This window comes from Alligator sinensis, unplaced genomic scaffold, assembly GCF_000455745.1.
Source record: "Alligator sinensis unplaced genomic scaffold, ASM45574v1 scaffold37_1, whole genome shotgun sequence".
Classification (NCBI taxonomy): Eukaryota; Metazoa; Chordata; order Crocodylia; family Alligatoridae; genus Alligator; species Alligator sinensis.
In genome coordinates this window covers 1,887,772-1,902,056 of record NW_005841955.1, presented here as the reverse complement: position 1 = coordinate 1,902,056, position 14,285 = coordinate 1,887,772, and the positions used below count along the sequence as shown (strand labels likewise).

Genomic DNA, 14,285 nt, shown 5'->3' with positions numbered 1-14,285 from the left:
GCCCCCAGTCCCCTACAGTGTGGGGTAGGGGGTGCGTGTTTGGGGGTCAGGAGGAACCGAGCAGCCCCTTGCAGGCTGGAACTCTGACAACCTGCAAGGGAAAAGCCATGGTTTCTAACATTTTTCTCCTTCAAAGGAAAACCCATTTTTAAAGTTTGTTTATGACCCTTTCATATATTGAGACCCACTTTTGGGTCGTGACCCACATGTTGAGAAACACTGACTTAGAGAATGTGGCCTCACTTGAATCTCATAATCATAAACCTCAGTGCACAAGACTGGTACAAATCCCTTAATTTCCTTTTCAGATGTACAACACTTTCTACTACTATTAATTTCATAGATGTTAGGGCTGGAAGGGACCTCAAAGATCATCAAGTCTAGCCCCCTGCCTCAGGGGCAGGAAGTCAGCTAGGGTTAAAGGACCCCATCAAGATAAGCGTCCAAGCATTTCTTGAATAAGTCCAGAGTAGGTGCCTGCACTTCATCTGGAGGGAGTCTATTCTAGGTCTTGAGCAGTTAAGATATTTTTTCTCATGTCCAGCCTAAAACAGTCCTGGAGGAGATTATGACCATTGGTCCTTGTTTTTCCTTGGAGCACTCTGGTGAACAGATGTTCCCCCAGATCCTGATGTACACCCCTTGTGTACTTACAGGCAGCCTCCCCCCTGAGCCTGCACTTTTCCAGACTGAAGAGTCCCATGGCGCTCAGCCTCTCTTCATAAGGCTTGTTCTCTTGCCCTCTGATCATATGCGTGGCTCTCCTCTGGCCTCACTCAAGCTTCTCAACATCCTTGAATTGTGGAGCCCAGAATTGGATGGAGTACTCCAGCTGCAGCCTCACCAAGGCCAAGGGCAGCTGGAGGATAACTTCTTGAGATTTACTTGAGAAGCATCTATAGATGCAAGCCAGGGTTTTGTTTGCTTTACCAGCTGCAACATTGCATTGGTGGCTCATGTTCATCTTGTAGTCAGTCATGACCCCCAAGTCTTTCATCAGTGGTGCAAGCAAACATAGCACTGCCGAGCCTATTCGTATGCTGCAGATTCCACAGTGATCTTAGATGGAATGTTAATTCTTCTCAACACAAAGTTGGGCATGCAATAGACAATATCAAAACTGTCATCTAGCTGACCCTTGACAACAGCATGCACCAGGGCTAAAAACTTGGATCCTAAGGCACAGGAGGAGACAGAACATGACAAGGAGGTAAATGGCCATATTAAGGGCTACCACGCCCTTGCTGCCACCATTTTTGGATCTGTAGGGCATCCTGCAGGCCAAATGCAATAGATCCACCACATTTAGCCTGCAGGCCAGAGGTTGAGCAGCCTTAGTGTATACCTTTTCTGCAACCACAAAGAGTGCAACACATGCAGCCCTTTCTTTGTCAAACCCGGGAGAGGTACTACATTTTTGCCATGATTCACCTTGGGATGTATTTTGTTGTCCTCTTAGTTAATACTGCCTGCTTTTGCAGCCCCTGAGCCATTTAGGACTGGGTGTCATTAGAATACACCTCAAAGTATCTGCCATAGTGTGGCTAGACGTACATGTACATCGCTAGGGAAGTGTCCACCTAAATTCTGTGAGCAACAGAATGCATTACATGTTAACATTATGATAACTGAATGATTCCCAGCAGAGCACGGTTGCTATTACAGAAGGACATCACCACATTTAGCACCTTTGTAGCAATGTAGGGAGCCCTTCAGTCCATCACCAAGTTCAGTCTCCTCATGTTACAAGCAACCAATTCCTTTCAAAACAGGGTGGAAAGGTTTAATGGCACAATAGGACCTGACCCCTGATCTCAAGAGTTGCACCTCCTACCATGCCACATGCAATTGTTGGGATTGGGGATCAGCGCCTAGTTGGACAACCTGCAGCAGGGAACCCTGGGCACAGGTTCATAAGGTGTCAGCTGGGGGAGTCAATACACTGTCTCCCACACCCAGAAGCTGCAAACCCACAGGTTCCCATACTGTGACCCCAGGATCAAAGAGCCTCTGCATCTCCAACAGGAGCTATGGAGCAAGGCACTTTAATATGCCAGGTAACAGGAAGCTGGCATTTTGAAGTGCCTTGAAAGGGTAAGGCACGAAAGGCTGCAGGGCACAGAAGTTCCCTTGTTCCTTTGGGGGGAGCCCTTCAGCTTCCCCTTGCAACTGACTCCCTTGACAGCCCATTTTTGGCATCAGTGCACATTAACAGTACCTTGAATGTTAGTGTGTGCCGGGGCCACAAATCGAACTGTTGCAGGACAAAAGCCAAAAATAAAATAGCCATGGACATTTAGTCATTTTCCTTAGCTTTGGAGACAGCCCCTCTCAGAGCCCAGGTGTGAGCGAAAGGCTAAGGGATAGAGCAACAAAGCTTTTGACCTCAGATACCTTATTTTCTTTTTCACTATAAAACTGGCATATTTGTCACATGGAGCATAGATCCCCTGGATTCGACTAAAAACTAGGGCTTCTACGAAAAGTACTGTAGATCTTGTTTGATCTTCATCCACTCTGAATGAATACAGAAGCTCATGGGGTGGGTTTCTAAAGAGACTTGTGGGCAGCCTGAAAGAGAAAAAAAGTCTAATGCTAGGGGCCCAGCTTTTTTAAAGCATCTACACAAAAATATTGAACAGCATCCCATATGCAAAGGGAAGAAGAGGGATGTGTGTTTGTGCAATTCTATCCCTGTAAAAGATACAAAGTTCCCAAGCAGCTTGTGCACATGTGGAGGTTTATGCCACTGAACCTCAACACAGGAATGGGAACACAAAATGTACTCCTTGAACTGGACATGAGTTTATGCAGCCTCACTAATAGCAGGTGTAGTCTGAATGCCTCTGACAGTACAGCCAAGCTCCCAGTCCTGAGCTCTTCCCATTTATTAAAAAAAAATTGTTATAACTTTTCTCTTATCTCGCGTTACTTTTCTTGCAAGATTTTCATGTCCTTTCACATTTTCTTCATATTTTTGTGGCCATGTGGAATTTCACTCATAAAAAAAACTGCATTAATGTATACACACAATTACTCAGAGGTCATAAAAGCTTCTCTTATCTCATTACTCCTGCTGCACATGTGAGCCTTTTCTTTCAAATATTTCCAGAATACTGATTGTCTTTAGTTAGAACCTTGAAGACATGAGCTTCAGATTGTCCCCACACACTGTTAACTTGCAGAAATAACCACTGCTTGTTATAGGTGGCCAGAAGAGATATCCACACTGAAAATTCATGGACAGGTACTTTCTCTTGCATACATATAAAATATTTATATTTACAAATTCTAATCAAAGATACACAGTCATGTCTACACAGAGAAAGCATATTGCATATGGCTAAATCAAATTTCTCTTCTGAGGAAAACAACGGAATGCAGGGGTGGCAAACACAGCAAAGATAAATGCAGATCTCAAGCTAGTCAAAATAATTTTTCCTCTGCTGATTGAACTGTTGCAGGTAGCTCAAGGGGAAGCATTCCAACTCATTTTAAAATATATTGATCATGACAACAAAGATATATTCAGTTTACTTTTATTAAGCTGACGATTACCAATCAAACACAAAGTTTAAAATTAAAAAGTACTTGAATAACCAGTTATTGTGAAGTGCCTTTATTAGTTCAATAAACTATGACTTTGCAACTATTTTATAGATTAGAGCCAATTTCACTTAATGCCTTGTGTACAGATTCTCTATGAACAGTCAAAGCTGAATGTTCCGATTTTCGCGATTCCAATGACACTCATGCAACTTTAACATCCAAATTATAAACTGTTCCTTGGAAATCAAAATACCATGTGCAGAACGGTCACATACTAAGGTACAGTCAGCCAATAACTACATAATGTTATTTATGTGAATTTGTATGTTAGAAGTGAACAAAGTTACTAAATCATTGCCTCAACTCTTGCCCATTTCACACTAGCCTGAAACTCCCATCAACTTTAAACACTACACAAAAAAACTCAGTAAAAGTGGTCAAAGAATTGATACATTAATACAGTATGATTTAGAAGTTGACTACAGGTTATCAGAATATGAACAGCTTTGTCATGAGCATCTAATTTTGAAAATTAAAATGAGCTGAATTGCATTCACACTGCATACTGCTTATTAAAATACAACACAATTTTATCCACATGAAAGTAAGCTCAAGTTAAATGACAAAATAATAAACAGTCTGCAGCATTTATTCAATACTGAATATTCAAATATTTTATCAATCCAGTTGCATATAAAGTAAACCTCCACCATATACATTACAATTTATGTACATCACCTAAAAGTCACCAGAATGTAATAATAGGTTAGTTTATAACTAACTTTCAATTAAATTAACAAGTAAATGTTTTTGATGGGAGAATAGCCCACACTTTTGACCTGTAACAGCAATGTTTAAAGTACTTTTATGGTAAGCTCTATGTTAAAAGGATTCACATCAAGAACTATTACTTACTTTTGTATCTGAGTACAACTTCAAGAACAAGTTTCTGACTCTTAGTTTCTTCCATATGAGGGAGCTGTACTTCATTTTTCACAAAGCCTGCTCCGAACATCTAAGCTTTGGTTTTCATTAGAACAGACTAAGGAAGCTCCTGCACTGGCAAAAGTTATCTAACTCGCTTGCTTGCTAATAGAACGTTTTAGTTCTCTGATTAATGCCTTTTAAGCTGCTTATGAGGAACAAGCAGGAAGGACAAACTGCTTCTAGGTAGGACTTGAACCAGAGTAAATAATTAAAAAGTAAAGCCAGTTTCTATCCATACAAGTCATTCCAAGTTGAAACCAGACTTGGACATTCACTCCTACAGTCAATGGGTTAGATCCCTTGAATTTTAAGGGAATGCTTGTTCAATGCATTAGGCACATTTGCTTTACATATCTGTAAGTAATGCTGCAGATTTAGACAGCATTTTATGAAGACCTAACAGGTAACAGACTTGGGCTTGACACAGGAATTTTTTTTACAACATGTTTAATATATTAAACATCTCAGCAAGAAACATAAAAGCCCATGCAGACAACACAGTAAACTGAGGAAATACTAGAGACCTGTTTCATTCTTGTGACAGCATTGACACCCTGAATCCTGAAAGATTAAGATTTAGACTCTATCCTAACAGTCTTCCTTCACACAGCATACTGCATCATATGATATATTTCATAGCACAGAAACAAGCAGCAGATGCACTGAGGGGCTATATGTATCATATGGCCTGGCCATAAAGAGGCAAACATTAGAAAAACATTTCAGCAGTTAGCATAGATACAATCAATACAGCTAATTATATACCCGTCATTGTCAAAAAATCAATCCACAGAGAGGATCAAAGGCTTTAGAGAAGAGTTATGCACCTAGTTTCAGAAGTGACATAACCGGCAATTTAACTTTCAGAAACTAGGTTCACTCTGGACTGGCCTTGATGCACATGCAGCACATTTGTTTTCAGAATGCAAGATTAATTGGGAATGTCTGCACTAGTATTTCGATTTCCAAACTTGTGATGTATGATTAGCAGCACAACTCCTAAAAAGAAGCATATGGACCCAACTGTGATGTAAGCAATCCCCAGAAATGGATTTTTGCCTCCCATCCATGAGATAGTGCTCAGGATCATCCTTTTTCGTCCATCGAAACTGTGTACAGGATAATCTGAAGAACATTTAGGAAAACAGGATACACATGATAAAGCCAGCTATTTTAATTAAAATCTGGCTGACCTCAGATAGTTTCAATCAGTAATTTAACACAAACTTCCTATCTCTAAATACTGACACAGTTCAGTCTTTATAACTGCATGGATACATGCCCAGATTTAAGAAACTGCTTTTAGAAACGTATAAACATATATTTAATTCTGTGGTCACATTATGAAGCTGAATTTAAATCGTGGGGTAGAAGAGATCTCAAAAAAAGTCATCTAGTCCAAGCCCCTGCACAGATTCAGGATCTGATATTTCTGAACCATCCCACATGGATGCCCATCTAGCCCCTTCTTGAAAGCCTGCAGGGAAGGAGATTCCACACAACTTCCCTGGTCAGTTTATCCTACTGTTTTCATTAGAAAGATTTTCCTAAGCTTTCCGTGTTTTTTGCTACAGCTTTAAACCCCTTGCTTTATGCCCTGCCTTTTATGTTTATGGAGGGCAATGTTTCTCCCGTTTTTATGGCAGTTTTACAACTATTTGTAAACGTCAATCACAGTATCCCCTTTATTCTCTTTTCTCCAAAAGAAAAATATATAGCTCAAGTGTTCCTCATAACAGTCTGCTTTATTCTTATCATCAGTATCACTCACCTCTCAACCCTAACCAGTTTCCTCTTAGAATTCAATGCCTCATACTGGGTACAGTACTTCAGTAAAGCCTCACTAGAGGCTAAAGTGTGGTACTATTACCTCTTGTATCTTGCATACAGTGTTTCTGTTATTGCAGCCCAGAAGCATATTTGCTTTTTATATAAGTGACTCACATTGAAAAATTTAGAACAGTTAAGTCATTCTAAAGTTCTCAATATAAGTTTAGTATATTCTAAATCAGTGAGTCTCGGCCAGAATTTATGGCACCTGGGGATACCATGAGATCCTTTCAACAGTGCTAAGGGGTGCCACACAATGTTAGCACTGTTAGGTATGAAAACATGATTCACAAGATAAACTTAGAGCTCTAAAATAGCATTCTGACCTGCTGTGTTTTTTCTTAAGTTTTTTGCAACAGAAAAAAATGCTCTATTTTTCACTCATTTTTTATTATGAAAAACTAAGCTGACATTTTGAGGGGTGCCTTGTGTCTAAAAAAAGGTTGAGAACCACTGCTCTAAATTCTAGTTTAATATATATAATTAAACATCTATATTTTCTTCTAGTAACTTCATCTGCTGCTCTGGGCAAATCCTTCCGAAGCACTTTTACTGGTTTCCATTGCAAATCAGTTTGTCTTAGAACATGGTCTTAAAAACGTCACAGCTAGCTCTCTGTGCTGCAATTCACACAATATGAGGATCTGGTCTCAGAATCAAGGCTCCTACCTACCTCTGTCCTGCACCCCCCCCCCCATTTCTTGATGCTTTTACTACACAGAGGGTGCATCTACAGGAGACATTTACTGTGAAGCTGCCTAATTAGCTCCTAACAAGTAAAATCTCAGCAGCTAGTCATGAGACGCTATTAGCCTGCAGTAAATTAACTCCACCTTAGGTTAGTACTTGTAAACACAAGTGCTATCTTACCATGAAGGTCTTCAGTGCACAGCAACACATGTGTAGACACTGACAGGGCTGGCTGGGGCATGAGGATCCTTTAGTGCATGGGATGCTTGGCAGCTAGCCCTGCACTGACTGAAGCACCCTTGTGCCCCAGCCAGCCCCTCCACAGCACATTGAGCTGAGCTGGAGCAGCCCCAGGCTCGAAGGCTGACCCTCTGGATGCTCTGCCAGCTAGGGCTGTTCTGACCCAGCTCAACATACTGCGGTCCTGGTCGGACATGTAAATGCAGCACCTGAGAGCAATAAACTCTGGTGTAACATGCACCACAGTTTATTGTGTTGCATTAGTTGTGTGTGTAGATGTACCCACAAGCAACCCAATTTACTCCCCTGTTAGGGCACATCCTCACTGCAGTGTTCCCAACAGTGACTGAAACCAAGTGAGAGTACCCAGGTTAGCATAATCACACTGCAACCCACAGTGAAATGTCTCCACTTAACTGCATCCATATGGGAGCTGGAAAAATAATAGATTCACAGATTTCATAGATGTTAGGGTCGGAAGGGACTTCAGGAGGTCATCGAGTCCAACCCCCTGCCATGGGCAGGAAAGAGGGCTGGGGTCAGACAACGCCAGCTAGGTGCTTGCCCAGTCTCCTCTGAATAATGTTATATTCCTTACTCGTTAGTTAAAGACTAGAGCTCTATGAAATATAATGTGAGAATGTCTGTCTTTCTGGGTAAGAATGAAAGCAGCTTTAGCCTACCAATTTAATAAATATAAACTTTTTTCTTCTTGGCAAGCTCAAGGTTTCCATCTAAGACCGGTGACAGGGCATGGATCCAAATTAGAGCAATGGCTATTCCAACTCTCGGTATTAAATTCATTTTGGAAACTAGAAGTAGGACAAGATTCAAGGCATTTCAGCACTGGCTGTCTCCCCAACAATGCGAGAGCGTGCCAGCCTACAGAAAGCAAACAGGCTACACGTAAAAAGCAGCTAGAACAGCCAATGCATTAAGTTTTAATAGCTCTGTGGACCTGTTTTGTGCAGCAGATGTATAAGCACAGAATGGTGGGGATAGATTGTTACACAAACCTAGGAGGACTGAGGTGGTCCCAGAATTGCTGCAGTAAGAACATAAATCTAGATGGTAATATAACTTGGAAGAGGAGGGAAAGGGAGAGAGCAGGGCACTAGCCTGTGCACCAGTGCAGAGGGGGTGCCACTCTGTTATACAATTCACATAAAGAAATAATAAAAGAAAAATAGATCTCCTGAAGTAACTTCTTTGAAATAGTCTCATAATAATGAAATTTCACACCACCACTTCAAAATACAGTCCTATAAACCTGACTACTGGTATAAATCTTGTGGCCTTACAATATGTGCATTCAAATATTCCAGCTGACACCATCAGCAGTTCAATATATTAATAAAGGATACTATACGTGATGTCCAAGGAGTACTGTCCAGCCTCTAAGGTCGGCTGCAAATTATTTTTCCTTTCTATAAGACGATACAGTTTACGAAATGTAGGAAGTGCTGCAGTACGCATCCATACAATGAAGTCTTCATTGATGAACCCATTGTTGTCTGGGTCTGAATCCAACATATATACTGGCTTGGGCCAGTTTACAGGCTTTGTTGTGCCTAAAATTAAATCATTTAATGATATAAACATGTTTATGGGGTGGAAAAAACAATTCAAACCCAAAATCTTAAGACTAATAAGGATGCTTGTTCCCACTACTTCTATTAGAAGGTAAGCACCTCACTGCTCTGAGAAATCAAAGTTTCCAGGCTAAATTTATTCACGGCCAGCCTGTATCCATTTGTTCTGAAATCAATTTTGTCCTGTAACCTATAGGCTTTGTCCTTTCTGAGGCTTACCCTCTAGATAACTGCTGTCTGTAAATATATATTTTTAGAGACTTTGTTTTACTAAGCTAAATAATCCATGCACATTTGGTCTCCTCTCTTTTGCTCATTATACTCTCTCCTTTCTTCCAATCGTCCTAGCAGCCTTTTTCTTTTCCAGTTTGAATTAGTCTTTCTTGGACACAGGTGAACCAAAAAGCTCAAGAGTATTCCAGATGCCATGTATAAAAGGAGTGCCACATATAAGGCATCTCCCTTACTCTACTAGAAATAGTTTATTCAATACATTCTGGGATTGTACCTGCCCGTGTGCAGTAATATCATATTGGTGACCTGATTATCCTGTGATATTTTAATGTACTTTGGTATTATCAGACATGAGGCTAATGTATATCTTGCAGATTTAGATACTGGTGTGCAAATAGCTTTGGCTGCATAACTGAGGTTGTATGTCCATTTCCTGATTATTAATAGCCAAATGTAGCTGGCTATTTAACCAGCTGTATAATGATGTAAGGAATTAATACACTTGTCAGAGAACTGAGGCACACTAAGCTCAATTAAGATTAGATATTGCAGAAAATGATGTGAAAGCAATATCAGCAAGAAATATTTTAAGATTAATAGTAGTGATAAGGAGTCTAAGTTCAAACAGTTGCAGGATTTTCTTTAGAGAGTTTGCACCCAGTGTACCTCTGTGCTACTATATTAGAACAGGGAAGTCAAACTAGTCTATTTTCTTTGTTCAAGGTAAGTGCCCGGGGGCGGGGGAAGAGGAGGAGAGAGAAGAAAAAAAAAATAGCTTTAGTAGAAAGAGTTAGTATTAGTCATTCAAAAAGCTTTAGTCAGATAAAATTTCTTAAAAGACAAGTTTAAACTAGGGTCTCTTTAATCATGGCACAAGTTTCAAACCAGATGTAGATTAATACAAAGCACAGTGAAGCAAACAGAAAATAAAACCAAACTGACGGTTATGATATGCATTAGCCATTTAAAAAAAATAATACTGACTGAATATTTCAGTGTCCGATTCTTATAAGAATGAATGCGACATCTGTGGCTGCCTCAATTTAAAAAGTATGGGATGACAGAAAGTACAAGTCAGATTCTTTTACAAAGAAACACTCTTCCATATCTTAAAAGTAGCTTGTTGTCAGATGCAACAAAATATGGGTTAGTTTAAACAAGTCTGCCTCAACGGATTCTTTCTTCCCCATAAAAAATTGTATATTAAAAGAGCATTCCTTTTTCTTTTTATTCTGACACTTCAGATATTTTTAGAATCTTTAAAATGATTGGTACAAAATGAAAATAGACTCTAAAACCAAAATATCTTAAATCCCCACATGACAAGTCATGATTTTAAAATAATAAATAAATTAAACTAAGACACATTCACACAATAACAATGTCCCTTTCACCATTTACAGACATTTCTGGCTGAAAAAAAAAACATTTTTAGTTTGATATTCTGTGCAGAACCACAACACTGTTGTATCAGCGTGTCAGCACAATGCTGACATTCACATAAAGTATCAGCGAGAATAATTTTTATTATTAATCTTTGTCTGACCCATATCCTTACTATCTGACTATTCATTATAAAGTGTTAAAGTAACTTACCTTGGAAAAGTGCAGTCAAGTTATTTGCATCTCCTGAAGGATTCCTGAATTTAACATTTTTGTCTGTCCACCAAGCAATACCTTTTTTATTCAAATGAATAGGAACCCTTGTTTCATTATCAATGCGATACAATACCAATGTATCTAATTAGAAATTCAAGAAAGAAAAAAAAAAAAAAACAGACAAGCATTAAACTAGAGAACATTTTATATATTTTGCTGGCAGAAAAAAATGAAACTAATATTTGATAGTTCCAGAAAAGAATGGTACAGGCAGCACTAGCATCTGTAATTGTCACAATAAATACATGGCATACATAACAAAAGAAAAAAAAAAAATCAATGATTTCTAGAACAGCGATCCCACACCTTGCATGTTACCAGGTTCATTCAGTAATGGCAACGCAGAAAACAAAGAGCAGCACCAAGCATAACAAACGAAAAGCTTCCCACTTAGTAAGAGTTTGTTAATTGGGAGGGGGGAGAAATGAATACATTGCATGGCCTAGTTTCTCCGTTTTGAATTATTTATTGCAGTTGAAATGTGCGCCAGATTACAAAAGAGTCTTGATAGTCTTACAAGTTAAAAAATGATACCATACCATTAAACATACTGTTGGCTATAGCTCCACATGGAGCAATGGGCTTGTCCTCACTCATGCGGTAAGGCTCACACTCTTTACTGGGATTCTAATATTTAGAAAGAAAGAAAAAGGTAGTTCAGAACTTCTATAAATAAAGCAAGCCACCCCATTCTTGAGCAAATACTTCAGTGAACCTAGAGTAGGCTTTTGGCAATAAACACCAAGTATTTTAAAAGAAGGTGAAGTATTATGATGCTTTAAAAAGAGGTGTACAAACTGCAGGCAGTTCTCAACCATGTAGTACATGCATTGTAATATAACGTTTTATATCAGGTGGCCATCTTTAATCTAACGATTCAAGTCTACTATAACTTCATTTAGAACATTTTCCCAACATAAGATCACAGTTCAAAAATCCATTTATATATATGATAAAGAATAAATAACAAAGCATCTTATACAATGATGTGTATATGGTGTATATGTTGAGATGTGTGTGTGTGTGTGTATTATACTAATCATCTCTCTATATCTATCTATATCTATATAATTAGTATATTGGTTTTTTAACAATCCAATAAAAAGCGTTAAGGAAAAAAAATCACAAAAACCAAAAACTGGTGCTTAGAATATTTCTACAAGTACAATAAAAATGCTTATACACCAATAAGTGACTGGCTGATAAGATATAATGAAAATACAAAGAGCCTAAGAACTTCCTCAATGCTCTTCTGTTTTTGAATAAAACATGGAGCTAAAAACCCGGACTTCATAAAATGGTGGAAGGCCTGGCTGTTGAGCCATTAACAATCACTGGGGACAGAGAAGCATCTGCTGGAACCACAAAATAGCAAACTCCTCACTTATGAAGGGCCTCAAAGAAATCTACAGACTGTAGACAGATTCTGAGCAGTTCGCTGTCCTTTTGAACACATGCATTTTAGAAAGATCTTCCAAGTATAATTCTGAATTGGAATACGCAGTTCTGACCACGTGAAAACTGATGATGTAGCAAAATTAATTTATCCCAACTTGGATGCTTGCTAGCTGGATGATTATAGTACTAAAAAAATTTAAAAACCTTCAGACAGAAAAACTGAGGATAAATGAATCTCATTTGCTAAAGAGTGCAAGAGATCTTTAAATGTCCAATTACAGACACTGAGCAGTGGTCAATCTACTGCATCATAATCGATAAGTTACTGATTAATTGCATATTGTCCATTAAGCATAATAGATATGAAATATGCTTAGTACAGGGGTGGGCAAAATACGGCTTGCTGACCAGATCTGGCCTGCCAACTGATTTGATCCAGCCTGTGGGTAGATGGCCACCAGTTCATTGGATCTGGTCCATGGGCGGCTGGTGGCTCTGGCCACCATGCAGTGCCAGGTAAGAGGGCAAGACTGCTTCCACCCAGCAGCATCAGCCCTTGACACAGCAACATCAACCTAGTAGCTGCGCCCACAGCGGATGCTGCTGCCCAACACTGCAGCAGATGTCCCCGTCTGTGTCCACAGGCAAGTTCTGGGGTTCCTGGTGAACTACAGCTTTGGCCGGGTTCTGATGGGAGACAGGGAGAGAGATCTGGATGTGGCCCTTGACAGGTCCCCAAAACTCATTAAGTGGCCCTTCAGCAGAAATAATTGCTCACCCCTGACTTAGTAAAACATCAATCCTTCAGCCATTACACAGAGAAATACCTACCACACTATAAGACACACACAGGTTTTGGAAGACAGCATGCTGAAAAAGAGGTTTTTCCAGAATGATGCCTGAATGCTTCAATGAATGCAGCAGTTCACTGGCTGCCAATTTTGTAGTAGCTTTTAACTCCAAAGCCAACAGCCACTGCCATTCTGGCAGCAGCCACAAGAGGATTAACACTGGACTCTACCTAGTTGCCTGCTGAGCCAGAGAGAATTGGGAGTCATTTTGGCAGCCACTAGAGCACAGCCTCTCCATGCTTCTATTCCAGCAAAGAAAAGAAGAATGTCAGCTTCCTCACTTATGACACTGCAATTTTGGAGAACCTATTTTTTGGGGGAAGGTTGTATATGGTACGCAAGTAAATATATTTCACTTCACCTTTATTTAAATAAATAAATAAGCCTACTCCGTACCTTAATTTATGTAGCAGTAGAAATGTATTTGCCTGTTGTTATGCTAGCAAACTCATTTACTTACAAGTAAGGAACTATTATCTCCATTTAGTTGGCTGTCATCTCGAGATTTCACATAACGACGATGGTTCTGATAGAAGTTGGACAGTCCGTAATACATGAACACATTACTCTGCAACACACAAGATGACAGATAGAAAGACAGTTTCCAATAACTCCAAGGAGAAAAGACAAATCTATATAATACATCATTACACTGATATGGCTGAAAAGTTGACATATTTTTACATCATAGTGTTTATAGTTATTCTATATCAGTGATGTTCTCAACATTAGCTCAAACAAATTACAACTTTTTAAAAAATTGCCAATATTACAAATTCAGACGGGCATATGAAAATGATGCCCTTTCAACTTTGCATATTATTAGTCAGTCACTACCAGGAAATTGACTACTCTATATTCTCTTCTGCAAATGAGTTGTTAAACCATGAATGTTTACTTATGCCAGCATGCAAATTCTTAGAAACTGAAAATCTTCTTTTAAAATCTAACCTGCTGATGCTTGTAAAACTAGACATCTTAAGGCAAACACTGAAATGCCTTAACTCAGGGGTGGCCAACCCACAGTACACATGTCAAGTGCATGGGCAGCCTTTCTGCATGGCACATGGCAGATGAGGCAGGGAGTAGGCAACAGAGCAACAGATTTGGCAGGAACACAGAATAAGCAGCAGAAAGCAGAACAGACGATCAGGCAAGGAACAGAAAGCACAGCAGCAGTGGAAGAGAACTGAAGTAGCACTCAGGGAGCACACACCTAATTTGTGGCATGCCTGCCAAAAAGACTGTCCCGCAC

General features: G+C 39.5%; 1 protein-coding gene across 1 annotated transcript in view; it reads right to left on the bottom strand.

Moving 5' to 3' along the window:
- Positions 1 to 3,523: 3,523 nt before the first annotated feature.
- TMEM30A (transmembrane protein 30A) overlaps positions 3,524 to 14,285 on the bottom strand; it is a 21,754-nt gene continuing 10,992 nt past the window's right edge. The window contains exons 4-8 of the mRNA XM_025200097.1: positions 13,491 to 13,598; positions 11,321 to 11,408; positions 10,719 to 10,862; positions 8,661 to 8,867; positions 3,524 to 5,661 (exon numbers count right to left, since the gene is read on the bottom strand). Of these exons, the coding sequence (XP_025055882.1) occupies positions 5,468 to 5,661; positions 8,661 to 8,867; positions 10,719 to 10,862; positions 11,321 to 11,408; positions 13,491 to 13,598 (741 nt within the window). The 3' untranslated portion in view covers positions 3,524 to 5,467. The remainder of the gene's footprint in view (positions 5,662 to 8,660; positions 8,868 to 10,718; positions 10,863 to 11,320; positions 11,409 to 13,490; positions 13,599 to 14,285) is intronic.